The sequence below is a fragment of the Amblyomma americanum genome, chromosome 1 (genome assembly GCF_052857255.1).
Source record: "Amblyomma americanum isolate KBUSLIRL-KWMA chromosome 1, ASM5285725v1, whole genome shotgun sequence".
Taxonomy (NCBI): domain Eukaryota; kingdom Metazoa; phylum Arthropoda; class Arachnida; order Ixodida; family Ixodidae; genus Amblyomma; species Amblyomma americanum.
Window position 1 is genome coordinate 211,299,782 of NC_135497.1, and position 14,848 is coordinate 211,314,629.

Genomic DNA, 14,848 nt, shown 5'->3' on the forward strand with positions numbered 1-14,848 from the left:
GATAAAACCGTTTTGTAATAACGAGGTTAGACTGCTACAGTGAGAACTGCAGAACCACATTACATGCTTCACACACACCGTCATTACTCATTGTACTGCTCCTGCAGTGCAATATATCGTAGACTTGCAATAAATCAAACATGAATAATTAGTACTTTTGGTTATTTCAGAAATACTTCCAAAATTTCATTTGGTACCCTGTGTTTTCAATGTAATTTAAAGTCACTTAATTCGAACCGCGGTTTTGCTTAGCTCAAACCTTTACAGCGGTAGCTATTATTGGTGAGGAAACCCAGTGGACACGTGTGCGTTTGCGTGACAACAGCTGCGATTTGGGAAGTGAGGAAAGGCACAGTAACTGTCTGACACATCAAGCATGCCGTGAGGAAGGGGGTGGAGGGAGGGGAAGGGAGAGAACGCGGCGACACAATGGAGCCACAATGGATCGCACAGAACACTGGCACCCTCTCTGCCTACTTCGAAGCGTGGACACTGCAGCTAGGATTTCACTCTGCATTCTTGAATGTTGCAGGAGATGATGCCATGACAGTAGCAAGAAGGCGGGTAGAAACCCAGGATTTAATTTGTGGTTATTCACATTTTAATTAGTTTGATTTGCACTAAGGGTTATTGCTGTATGAGAAAGCTTGCAGTCTTTCTGTATTATTTTGCTGCATTGTGCCTTTCATATTGTGTTTGTATTCTGTCCAAACTGTGGCTGTATGAACACATGGTGTCTAGGGCCCAGTCAGGTGAACTCGTTATGTCACCTTGTCACCGTTATGTCACCGCTATCCCTCCTCGTCCTCCACGCCAGCGGCAATCGTGACTTCCACGAGCGCGCGCTGCCAGGAATGTGGAGAGAAGGCACCCCTGCGACTCTGCACATTTCCGCCCCAACACTGACGTGACATCACAGCAGCGGGCTGCCTACTGCGGAAAGGGCTGCAAGCCTGAGCATGTCGGCAACGATTTGCTCCTAGGGAGGCAATGTCCGAGGGGACTTCCGACTTCGCTCTTCAACTCAACGAAAAAAAGTCGCCATTCACCACCTGCCTGCAGTGCACCAGCATGACTAACAGCCTAAACCCCCCTCCTCCATGCCTTTCGCGTCACAGCTGTCGTTCCTTGACCCCCCCTCCCCTCCATACTTAAAGACGCTTAGCTACTGCCCTCAGTCACCCCTGATGAAGGAGCCGAGTCGGCTTCGAAACGTTGGGTTAAAGTTAAAATTTTTGGTTTTATTATAAGTCTTCAAACCCAACCAGACAGGCAAATCTGTCAAAATGTTTAGTTTTCAAGGAGGAACTGGTGGCGGGGAATGCTCTCTCTCGCTGCTGGCCCACATTTGACTGACATTGAGGAACCCCTTCGCTGCCCGCCGGCCCCTGAACCCAACGCCGGTCAACATCAACGACTTGGTGAGCTACTGAACATCTACTTTACTGATAGAACATTCTTCCGCAGTGTACTTTGCCTCGTGTTAAAATAATAAACTATTTCCTAGCGTGCCCTGCCGTGGCTGCGACTCTGCGCCACGGGTTGGGGAAACTTGTCACGTACGAATAACGCCTGCGTGTAGCTGGCGCGGAAGGCCGGCTGGATGCAGAGTGACCCCATGACCTTTAGCCCTCACCTAAACAACTGTATTTGTCTAAATTTAAATAAATTCAATTAAATTCAAATCATGCTGCATCCTCATGCTCAGCTGCCAAATGTTACAGAAGACGCTGCCATCACAGCAGCGAGGTATGACTGCAAATGTATAACGCTGGCCAAAAACCAACCAGGAAAAATCTGTGTTGCAGTTAGGAAAGAACTTTCGTAGCATCGACTGCCTAAACTTATCAAAACACCTCAGTTACCGTAAGCCTATTATGCATGTCGTGTGGCCAGTAAGCTTTGAATATAATGGAAGGACGACTTCTGGCAGTGTGTTGCTCTGTGAGGAGCAGAGCATACAGTGCCAGAATGTCACCGCCATTCCTTTGCAGGACTTGGCAAGAAACCAGGGATTTTTCGGTCTTACTCCCATGTTCTCGGTGCATGAATAAGCAGTAGCCATGTTCTGGTTCATTTAGGTCAGTGGCACCTTGCCAGCTGAAAATCAGACCATGCAGCTCGGAGCAGCACAAAGCATGTGGCAGGTCAACCCTAGTGCCAGCACTTCTTTCTTGCTGAACATCTAAGCTTGCAAGCATAAAACTGCGTGCTGAGTAAACCTGCTTCAGCACAGTGATCTCCATGTCACAAGGTGCTGTGTTTTTAAGCTTACCCAACAAAGAGCCTCTAATTCCACATGAAAGTGTATTCTATTCTAGGCTAAGTTCACTATTTTGTCTTGCGGAGAGCATCAAAATATATGGAAAGGCCTATTCATTCAGATATCTCGAGTTTGTGCCAATACTCGTTAAACAATAATGAATCAGAAAAGCACTACTGAATAGTCTTTAGATAAACTAGCCACATTCCAAAGAACATTTCCGTAAGCAAACACTTACTCGCATACAAATGCACCCCGGGGAATGTCCTGCAAGGTCCGCACACCCCAGCCCTTGCCCTCTGTCCGAAACAACTGAAGATGGCACCTGCAGGAGAAAGTGAGAACTGACTGTAGATATCTAATGCGGTGATACCTCGGTGCCGTGCACATGGTCGGTCACCTGCCAGCACAACAGCCTCAAACTGCTCAGATCCCAATGGAAAAAAACAAAAAACAAACAATGATCTCAGTGAAATTGTTACTGTGAGAAAAGGAGAGAGAAATAAAAAATTAAAAAGAAAAAACTAACATCACCGCTAAAACTAAAATCACCATTTTCCAGTGGAACCATATGAGCTCACATTGTCATGCCAATGCTATGACTCCACCAATCATGCCATCACTCGGCAATTTTTATTGATATACGGCACAATAAATTCTCCTTTTGCAATTGTTATCTTACTCCAATGCCATTTCGTTTTTTGTCTTGATGCAAGTTATGCAGACACACTGGCCATGCTTACACATACCACTTCTAGATGCTGAATTTTTTTACCACATTAATGTGGTCCTTTCAAAATTGTCTTGAGTCTGCTACATAATGACGTTAGGCAAGATTAAAAATTATGTAATTAAAGAAGTGAGATTCCTATCTAACTCTGGCACAGTCCTGTAAAAACCTGATAAAAAGGCCATTTGAGAGCATTTGATACTAACAATGCATGGCAAGATCTTTGCAAGATAATCAACAAGTAAAATGATGTGTACTAAGTCACTCCTTTTCCGGCGAAGCTGTTTACCTCTGTTACTCACTAGCTATACATCAAATGCAATTACTTCCCAATATGTAAAAGCTAAACAGAACAAAATAAGCTCGTTTTCCTTCCGGTGTGTGTTTTTACGACTACAAAGTAAAACTCATGGCACTGGATTTCAGATTCAGCATTCAATTTCCATTGTAATTATTAAAAATTATAAATTTTAATGAAAGCAGGAACTTCACTGCATGCACAATCCACAAGTGCCACAATACCGATGAATAATTTATTTGAAAATTAAAGAAGTAAAAGATAATTAGATAAGAAAGATAATATAGTAAAACCAATTTATTCACACGAACCTCGGTAACATGCTTCTGAAAATCCAGGCTTACTCAATAACACAAGTACATTCACATTAAAAGAAGTAACTACAACAAATAGCAACAGAACAATACAAGGCCAAAAGAACAACGGCGGAGAACTTACGTCGTTCCTTTTTGGACAACTCGGTTGCGACAGTCATTCCAGCAAAGACATGCACGGCTGCACTCAAACAGCATTGGTGGATCCACCGTGTTGAATTCCGGAACAAGGCACCCATCCTACGATTACCAACAAAATCAGAGGTGCCTACAGCACGAGCCTTCCACACATAAAGGTTGTTTACTTTACCCTCTTTCACTCTCGATGATTCACCCAGCCTTTCCTACTTTGGCGTTTCGGAGCTCATCTCCGCTATTCATAGTTCTAATTGAACAGAATTTAAACTGTTGTGCTGGAGCTCTAAAGGAGCTCTAGTAGCGACTGTGTACTGAAAGAAATCATTTCTTCCCATAACATAATCGCTTGAACACCCATCAAAATTGCTTGAATATCAGAAAAGGTGCTTCAAAACCTGACTACTCACTCAGTACTTAGTGGCGTTCCGATCAATTTATAGCCTCACCCACCACTGCTCTGTTAACTGGTGGAACAGTCATGCTTATACCAGTTTACAACAGTCTACAGACTAGAATGGATTGGTTCCATCCTTTCACTAAATCCACAGCTTCCCAACAAACACTACAAACCATATTTTGAAGGCAAGGTCACTCATTGGTGCCGTTTTTGTCCCTTCTGTGTAATGGTACGTTCACAATTGGACATTTGGCACCAAAAGCGAAACTCGCAGATATAAAAGGTGCTGAAAGCAAGAGGGTGAACACACACTCCTCCTCATGTTTCTATCGACTAGCGACAAGCAACGGTTTTTTTCATCGCCAGAAATCGATTGGGGTTATGAGTGTTTAACGTCCCAAAGTGACTCAGGCTATGAGCGACGCCATAGTGAAGGGCTCCAGACATTTCGACCACCTGGGGTTCTTTAACGCGCACTGGCATCGCACAGCACACGGGCCTCTAGAATTTCGTCTCCATCGAAATTCGACAACCGTGGCCGAAATCGAACCCGCGTCTTTCGGACCAGCAGCCGAGCACCATAACCACTGAGCCACCGCGGTCATAACCAGAAATCAGTTCCGCACTGATCGCATTTTAATTGCTGGGGCTTTCACCGGAATCAGCTGCGCCACTGGATTTTGTTCACTCTTGACGCTGAGTGTCCAAATGTGGACATGTCTTAAAGGGTCCCTGAAAAGGGTGTTCGAGGTTGGCCATAAAATGCTTCCATTATGTACAGTGCAGGGCACTGAGTGTTCATGCTGTGCACAAGGCCTCTAAAGCGAGCCGGTAATTTACAATACATTTTTAATAACTGACACTTCTATGCCCCGCGGTGACCAGTGGTGCCAGGTTTTCGCCGGAATCCACACGCAACGCGTCATGTAGCGCTCGTTACGTGAGCAGCTGACTGCTATCATTGGTTCGCCGTGCCAACTTCGCTCCCCAAGCGTCTCAGCAGCGCTAACATTTCAGCATGCAAAAAGTGACGCGAGGAGAGGAAAAAGCGTGAGGACGTGGAAATTCAAATTTTGGCTACATATAGCTCGGCTGCCACAAAACACATTAAAAATATTCTTGCTGAAGGGTATTTCTGAAGCGGCGTCCATTAACATCCTAGGCATACTGAAACTTTATTGACAGCCCCTTTCAAAGCCCCTTTAATACAGATCTAAATAGCATCTCTTGCTCTAGCATGTCAGCTTCCCCCTACATGTCACTGGCTAAGACTGCAGCAGTGTGAAAACAATAATCAATGACTTGGGACACGCCTGGTTTTCTAGTGGCAGCAGAACGGTTAACGAATAGATTTTGCCAAACATGAAATCAAGGGAGGAGCAATTTACAAAATAAAGGGCTCTGAAAATTTTCCAGTGCACTTTAGCAATAGAAACAAAGTGCCCCACCTCATCATACCAGCACCGGTAGCTGATGTTGGAGCACACACAATTCTGTGATGAGCAATCATCCTGACACTTGCAACTCTGCAAAAAAAAAAAAAAAACAATCGTGTACTGAAGACAGGACTTCAAATGCAGGAATGAATTGTACCTAACCCCTCAGCAGTCAAACACAACTCAAGTCTTGAAAGCAAATCCAAAAAATAATCTGAACGCCCCATCGGGGAGATTACATCAGAATGTAATCTCCTTGAGTGGTGAACCTGGGGCTGAATCTATGATACGGTTACCTTTAGAACCGGCTCACTTTTCCGCATGCCTTCATACGACTGGTCTCGTGTCATCTTTGCTGGTGTGTGGGCATCTCGTAGAGGCAGGACCGTGGTTTTTATACACATCACCAAGGGTGTCAATCAAGTGAAAGCAAACATGCAAAGCGGCTGTCACGAATCTAGCATTTGCTTCAGTGTAAACAGGGTGGTTCCTCAGTTTTCAACCCTGATGTTTACACTGTTGCCAAGTTGTGGCAGCCAACCATACATACGTATCTTTTCAACATGCCTGAAGATGCTTTTCGGCAGCATTTCAGGCTGCCGAAGGGATTATCGTATTTGCGCGCATAATTTGCGCACCCTTAACTTATCACCCGGGTTTACAAAAAAAAACATTTTGCTCGCATATTTTACGCACTGCGCTGCGCTAGAGCACCATCATGCACGCAGGTTCTACCCTATGGCTCTACCCAGTAGCATTCGGCTATTCCGTGTGTTTGTTCGGAAGGCTTTTTGAATCTTCTGTGCACTGGACGTTCATGGTGGTGTCAGAGGCCGCTGTTACAATAGCAGCGGCACCAGCGGCATCGCCACTCGGAATGGCCAGCAGCGCTTCCGGGGAGGATCGGCAGCTGATAGAAGAGCCAACACCGCTATTTGTTTGGCTGATGCATGTGACTCGACTGCCGGCTACGCTTTTCTTGGTGGCTCTGACGGCTTGTGTTTGGTTGTTCGGTCGTGTCTTGGGATGGGATATTACAACTATACGGCAAGTTTCATATTTTCGCCACACCGACACCAAAATTTAAAACTACTGCACCGTTGGTTGTTCTGTTTACCGCTACTCAGCCGGGCCGCGTGCGAGGACGCCGAATTATCACCTTATATCTTCATTTGCCTCTGACTGCTGGCTTTGCCACTATACCGTTCCTTTATATTTGGAGAAAACTTTCTTTTGGCCAGAAAGGGGCGCGTGTTGCGGGCACAACACTATACCGCATACATTGTGCGTTATAAACTTTGTAGAGTTTTTTAGGATGTGTTCGTGAAATCCCCGCATAATTTGTGCACCCCTTTTTTGACACCTTAACTTTAGGGGAAAAAAAGTGCACAAATTACGCAAGTTAATAATAGCATATCATCATGAAAAGAAACGGTGAATGTGGCAGCCAACAATCCATATCACTTGTTGACAGCAAGGTGTAATTTCTGGAAGCGAAGTGAACTGTGACGACGACGTTACTATGGGTGTTGTCTTCTGTGAACGTTTTTTTATCACGTTCACTGCATCCATGATCCATGCTCCATCATCTTCATAATACAATTTAATTTAGGTTCACATGTGCCCTGTTTATTTCCTTCTCTTAGTTCTGCATCTGTCAGCACGGTACTGTTTCGTCTACAATGCACATTAACCAACTAGCCCAGCTTGCAACTCAACTAGCAGCTGACACTGGTGCAGAGAGGCATGCGGGGCCAGACGGCAGCCTTTATGTGCCGACACTGCCACTGAATAACATGAAAACAAAAGTAACTAAAGTTCTGCTGTACTACAGGCTTCTCACGCAATTTCAAACTGTGCAGCACCCTCTCGGAATGTAAAAGAAAACATAATGCGTTTAAGGCTTAGCTGTGTGCAAGGATGTCATGCAAGTTTCTAAAGTCCTGCTTCTCAAAAATAATCCAATGCTTCTGTAGTTTTGCATTTGCTTGCTTTCCCCGACCCTTACGCTGTAATTGGCTTGAACGCGAATGTCGCGTTATGCAGTCGACGACCGATTTTTCGGACCCTCTAGAGACCTCGAAAACGACCGAAAAATCAGGCAGTCCGGAAAATCAAATTTCACCGAAAAAATCGCAAACTTATAGCCATTATGCTGGAGGAAGAGGTCAGTTGTGTTGCACTCATTCTAAAGCTCCTAATGACTAAATTTCGCTGCGCGACACGTGCACAGATGACTGGTGGCGACTGCTTTCACGAGCTCGGCCTGGCTGTCCTGCCCTCGGCATGTCACCGATGAACGCACGGGTTGGGACAAAGTCTAAACGGGAAAACGAACACGCCGCTGCGGAAACTGTATTGTGCCCGCAGTACGATGGGCCTTGAACGAGAACGCGAAGATGGCAAAACAATAAGAACCGAGAAACGGCTGAAGCAAGCGCTCCGTCGGCGTTGGCCTCTGTTATTAGGCCTAGCGACTAGAGCCAAAATCATCATTGTATTAGGCGATATGCACTCTGTGGTGGCTTGCGTACAATGAGGGGAGTCTTGCCTGTCATCGAAATGCCACTTATTTACGGTTTTACATTAGAAAAGTCAGGGCTGTTGGTGCATTTTGGCGCGGGTGCGCTGACCTCGATTTAAAATGCACCACCATTTCCTCCCGCGCTCGCCGTCTCCGTGAAGCCGTATGCCTCCCACGCGCTTCGCTGCTACCCCTTTCCGTATTCAAAACGAAAGACTCGGCACAGATGTGTTCCGCAAACTCTGACTTTTTTTAAAAAAGTTCGTGTGGCAGAAGATGTTCAAGAACAGTACGAATTCGAAACCACGCGGGCGCAATGTGCCAACTCGCACAGAATTTCAGTATCACAAGGGGCCCCCTTTAAGCTTGAATTTCATATTATTTGATAAAGTTTTCGATCTATCCTGCAGTTTGAAGTAATGAGGTTCCACTCTACACATTATATGGTGGCTTGGGTATCGGCGGTGAGTGCGAATGAGGTCCGAAAAATCGAGCAGTCAGTTGCGGTGCGTCCAAAATTTCAGGTGCTCTTTCTCACACATTGGCTCTATGGGCAATGTTGCGGTGACACGAAAAAATTTGAATAATCAAGCATGTCCGAAAAATCAGGCGTCCGAATTTTCGGTCTTCGACTGTATTCATCCAGAATTGGAAAGTCTATGTTAGCATCTGGGTTTGAAAAGATATGCTAGCTCCAAAGCCGTAGGAAGACATATATGCTGACAGATGAAGTGTAGAAACAATAATAATGAAAACAAACATTTGTGAGTTCTCAGAACAGTTAGCTCGCAATGCAAATCTGCTCCAATGATAACAATGAACACGAACACGAGCAAGTTCTCAGAATTGTTAACTTGCAATACTAAACTGCTCCAACGGTAGCAACGAAGACAAACATGCGATTTCTTAGGGCTGTTCACTTGCAGTACCAGACTGTTCAAGCAGTAACAATGAACAGAAACATGTGCGATTTCCTGGAATTGTTAACTCACAATACCAGACTGCTCCAACAGTAACAATAAAGACAAACATGCAATTTCTCAGAATTGTTAACTAGCAATACCAGACTCTTCCAATGGTAACAATGAAGACAAATAGATGCAAGTTCTAAGAATTTTTAAATTGCTATACCAAACTGCTCCAACAGTAGCAATGAAAACAAACGTCCGATTTTTCAGAATTGTTAGCTCACAATATCAGACTGCTCCATCTGCAATAACGTACAAAGGCACCAATAATAACACATATAGCCAGCCCAACATGTGGAGTCCCAGAGAGTGAAGCGTATCACAAATGCATCTGCAGGGTAATTTTTACCAGTCTCCTTGGCAGTGTAGTTTGTACAGACCGTAGTTTCTTGACCAAACCTTTGCCAGATTGGCATGAGAACATTTACATACCTGGACAGCAGTGATCGAGCGGTCCAAAGGCACAGCAGCTGTCTGACAGTTCTCCACAAGGTAAAGAAAATCAGATGGGACAGGCGTATCATCCACTCCATTGACACAGGAAATGGCATGTGGCTCCTTGCCCTTGCTGATGTCCCTGCAGCCACCAAACCAGACCACTCCACTGTAAATGCTTTTGCAACAGAACATAACTGGGCAATAGCCAACCTGAGTTTACAGACTAAAAAAAGTAAGTGGCACTGAAAAGGTTCATTACAAGTTCAGTTACAATAACCCAGACCATGCATACTGAAAAAGTACAACACTTGCAGCATAATGAGAACTGCGTGCCATACTGACCAGCATGGGTCATCAGCAAAATATTTTAGATGCCACAGGCACTTTACTACAACAGGTACAAAGTATAAATACATGGCTGTACTTTATCACAATTAAGGCAAACGATACTCTAAAACAGTAAGCAAAAAGTGGTTTTTTGGTCTAAACAAATAGTAATTTTCTTCAAATAATTTCAAACCGAGTATTCCGAATACTTCTGGCACACAGAAGAGGTTGAACAGTACAACATGCATTTTCAAAACCATGTAAAAAAAAAAAAAAAAGCAGTGAAGCGTTGTTGCACTCATCAAAACTAGTCACCTGATGCAGCACTTAATTCATGTCAACCTTTTTGCAAAAATAGCCATGCGAAATGGGGGGAGCCAACCTACGTGTGGCGCTGACCTATTTGCGGGGTCCCAGGCAGGTTTGGCCAAGCAGCGGGTAATACACACATCGTGCTGGTGCCCATTCATACCATAACTCATAAAGTGGCATGCATCAAAAAATAAATGAAAAAAGAAGTCGTCATTCGTACACCCACAGCGTCTGAACCAAGGCGAGTTTTGGACAGCCCCGCACAAAATGGCAAATGGCACTGCCACTAAATTTGTGCATTCCAATCAGTTCCACTAACAAAAATTCGAACTGCACCCCACATATCCAGCTCGCTCACACTGGTGGTCACTTTCCCAGACGAGCGATTGGTGATGCAAGACAGAACTTCCAGTTCCGGTTACCTCTGGAGCGTGCATTGCGCTAAGATCTGAAACTACAGGACTGTTAGCAATTTGGTCTGCTGTTGACTATAAAGTCAGCCAAGCCGCGCACTAGTGGAAGTCATGGAAGCTGCGCTGTTTTATTGCCTTTAATTGGCACATGTCTCTGGACTCTGGTCTTAATTCCGACTCCATTGTTCCGTGGCTGTGCAGCGATGCCATTCCGCAGAAGGCATGTTGAGCCCAGACCACATGAAGCAAGCGTTTTGGAAATGTTATTCACTTGAGACAAATACTTTGAGATTTCGAATACCAAACATTCAGATAGAATCGAATATTCGTATTGGCCAACAGAACAGGAATAAGTCAAGTGAAAGCATTAGGGGTGTGCAAATACTGAAATTTTCGAATATGAATATGAAGAAAAAAATGGCTTCGAATATTGAATCTAATATCTGTTCACTATGAAACAAATATTTCAGAAAATGATATACAGGCAAATGCTGCAGCACTTAGGTTTTTTAAATTATGCATGTTCTTTGCAACTGAAATAAACAAAACCAGACTGCCTCAGCACTATATAAAAAAACATGATGTGCACAGAAATGTATACTACTTGATTAGACAGCATAACAGTATGCAACCTGTAATGTCATGTAAAATGAAATCCATAACATGATGGCAACTAAAAATAACTAACATGATGGCTAGTAAAACCTCATAAATTCAGAGTTCAAGGTACCGGAAGAAATGCCCAAGTTATCTGAAGGTCAATTGATAAATTGCCCCACGACCCCATGTAAAAAAAAATTTCCAAAAATGCAAAAATGTGGTGAAGCCTTACGAGGAAGCTCCATCGCACAAGCACCTAAGAGCCCGAGAGTGCTTCTAAATAGGAAAAACAATTACCAGCGACGCAGCAGTGGCAGTGGGGGTTACAGGGTGAACACACGGGCCAACAGCTGCCGACGCCGCGGGATAGCGGAGAAGCTCAGAAGCTGAAACTACGCAGACAAGTTATTTTGTGTACTGGCGAGAGGAGCCCTCCCATCGTTGCCACACCTGCTGTTATGCCCACTAAAGATGTGCACGGGTCACGATGCACCATGCAAAAATGCGGGATATTTACACAATCGCTTGCCCTGAGGGAGCCTCATGCAAAGTTCTGCAATTGGGCTTTCCCGCGTATCATAGCCGGCCAAAAAGAGATGGCGGAGGTCTTGCTTGGAGAGTGTGAAGGCGACAGGAAGAATGACATGCGTGTGGGTAACATATTACGGAAGGATCAAAGAAAAAACAGCGCACTCTCTCGCTGTGATTCTTTGAAGCGAGTTGTCTGCCATCTTGTTAGCAGGTCCCAAATGTGGGAAAGCCCACTTGTGAAATTTCACTCGAGGTCAAGCCTAGCAGCAGCCCATTGCGATCGGTTGACATGATAAACGGCGAAGAAAGCGAAGAGGACGCATTTGTACTGTTTTCCTGGCACTTTAAACTTGGCCGTCGGATAATCTGCCCAGATATTAGACGTTTTTAGCATACCGGAAACGTAATACCGGAGACGTATACCGGTTTACTGGACGCCGGCTGCGCACGCGCAGTGGCTCCCCCTCACCCCAACAATGCCAGTGCGCATGCGCAGGAGGGGTCCGGTAAACAGGTACATGTCTCCGGTATGCTAAAAACGTCTATTGCAGTTTTGCCATGGTCGAATGTAGAGTCACTAAATAAAGACTTAAGAGTACCGGCACTCTTTTCTCCTATTGTTCTGTGCCGCCGCCACGATCATTGGTCAGTTTGCATCACGTGATATTTGTTTACACTTGGACGGTTCATGGGGGCTGCCATTTTGTGGCTTATGCGTTTTCAGTCGGGCAACTGTGGTAGTCCTAGTGCTGCGACGCTGCGAGTGCTGCTGGTGACCGACTCAGTGACCAGGGATTCTGTGCCTCGCAGCATTTCAGCTCCGCACGACGAAAGCATAAACTGAAGGCAACAGCTGTACCGTTTGCATCTGAGCGGCTCCATGCTGTACGGCTACGATCCCCGCCGCAGCGCAGGGTGGCTAACAGCGTTGTTTACAAAATGGCCGGGCCAAAGTTAGCGGCGAGGTCGCCGAAGCGGCAATCTGGCAACCATGATAAACAACAAAATGGCCACCCCTGCTTACCGCCGTGCTGCAGTGACGGTACTCTAAGTCTTTATTTAGTGACTCTAGTCGAATGTATGAAAGTCAGCCCGGAATAAGACTGCTGGCAAATATTCGAAAATTTTCTAATATTCGAGAATTCTTCAATATCAATTTTCAAATACGAATACGAACCGAATATCAAACATATTCGATTCTTATTTGAAATTCCGAATATTCGCACATCGCTATAAAACATTCAATGACAATAGACTTCAAGCTGTCGGGTGATGAACAGACTCAAAATCTCAAATTTTCGTCTGTCAGTTCTCTGGAAGAGTGGTTGACATGCATATTTTTTACTTAAAAATTCTGCGGACACAAATGCTGCTTGAGCACAGGAGATATGGCAGTAAGGGTACATCAAGTGGAAGCAGGATGGGTCAAAATATTTTAAGGCATGTTCAAATACTCAAGCCCTCTTAAATCTAGCAACCAACAAAAGCAAATAAGTCCCTACTGTATTAGGAAAGCATGACATAACAAGACTCTGCTCATTAGGTATACAGTTAATCTTGGATGTAACGAGCCTCCATGTTGCGAATTCCTAAGTGTTATGAAGTATAGGGTTTGGACGAGATGGCATCCATTTCAGTGGAAGGGTGGGAGCAGAGATTGGCTGGTGCCAGGCGGGCCATGCAGTAGCTTTTCTAGGGGGTCCATGGGGACTGCGGGCGCTGGGGTAGGTGGGAGCGAAGAAGGAAGCGTAATATTGGAGGCTGAGCCGAACCAAATGGCCACTAGGAGGTCTAGGAACAAGACTATAAAAATGAAATTTAACACCAAGATGAGCTCATAAACATGCAAGGGGGTAGAAAGACAGCGAAATGATTAGAAACAGAACAGCAGTTAAGGACAATGAAAGATTTGTGTACTGTCTGTGCAAAACATCTCAGGGATCTGAGGATTCACCATTAATCCATGGCTATGTCTGGGAAGAGTGCAACAGAAGAACAACAGAGAAGAAGGGGGGAGGGGTAGGTAAGCTGATATATCAAGGAACAAATTGGCGAAGAATCAAATCAAATTAGAAAGAACATGTCTGGTTATCAGGAACAATTTCCAGTAAAAGGACATGGCCAGGGGTAGTTCATTTATGGACAGGGGGTAAATGCAGGCAGGAAAACAAGGATCTAGTTAAAGGACTATAGACACCTAATTTTATTAAACGTTTTCTTCTGTCAAATGATGCGTTAGACATTAGAATACATGGATTACCAGGTGGCATTTGCCTACAACCGCTAAATAATTTATAATTGAATTTCTTCTATCATGCTGCTTCGGTTTCATCGATCGAACCATGACTGGGACATCAAGTTGATGTTTTGGTCACATGATATACTAGAAAAACTAATATAATCGCTGATATGCAGTTTTAATTCACTACGACATTTAACCCAGCCTATTCCAATACCTGGAATGACAAAACATGAGCTGTCAGCAATTATATGGCAGATTTGTTATGCCCCATGTCATCTAAACACCGACTATACGCATCACAGTTATCGCTCAACTGAATAAACCAAAACCAAAACAGCATCGAGAAGAAATTCAATTATAAATTATTTAGTGGCCATACACGAATACCTAATGTCTAACGCATGGAAAATGGAAAAGTGGGACTATAATCAGAACTACTCATCAGTACTAAAATTAAACAAGTAAAAGAGAAAAATCAATGAAATCGAAAGTGGAAGCCATGAAGCTGGTAGAACAAGGAAATTAAAGAGGCCATCAAACAATGACAGGTGCCTTCAAGGGAACAGTGTGGCAAAGGCGCAGTTACCTCAAGGAAAGAGACCAAAAATGGGAATCTTATCGACAAAAGCAACGGGAAGTACAGGTCCTGATCCAGGATAAAATATGATCGCTGGGTGGCTGAGGTTCGCGATGCAATTAAACATGGGCCAACAAAATTCTGGAACCATATAAGCTCTCTGGCTAAAAATAATCAAAGAAAGCAGGAACGGATTCCGATAGGATAATCTCCCCGAATGAAGGAGCAACACAGGACAGCACAATAAAAAGGAGCTTAGAAATGACCAATATTAACTGGTAAAAGGCAGAAGCAAATATTCCTAAATGCAGATCTGCAGAGATAGACGAAATTCCAATCA

General features: G+C 44.4%; 1 protein-coding gene across 2 annotated transcripts in view; it reads right to left on the reverse strand.

The window, feature by feature from the left end:
• G9a (histone-lysine N-methyltransferase G9a) overlaps positions 1 to 14,848 on the reverse strand; it is a 145,395-nt gene that overhangs the window by 23,737 nt on the left and 106,810 nt on the right. For both annotated transcript variants that reach the window (XM_077648411.1, XM_077648410.1), the window contains exons 17-20: positions 9,501 to 9,645; positions 5,589 to 5,666; positions 3,730 to 3,845; positions 2,502 to 2,588 (exon numbers count right to left, since the gene is read on the reverse strand). In XM_077648411.1, coding sequence (XP_077504537.1) covers positions 2,502 to 2,588; positions 3,730 to 3,845; positions 5,589 to 5,666; positions 9,501 to 9,645 — 426 coding nt within the window. The remainder of the gene's footprint in view (positions 1 to 2,501; positions 2,589 to 3,729; positions 3,846 to 5,588; positions 5,667 to 9,500; positions 9,646 to 14,848) is intronic.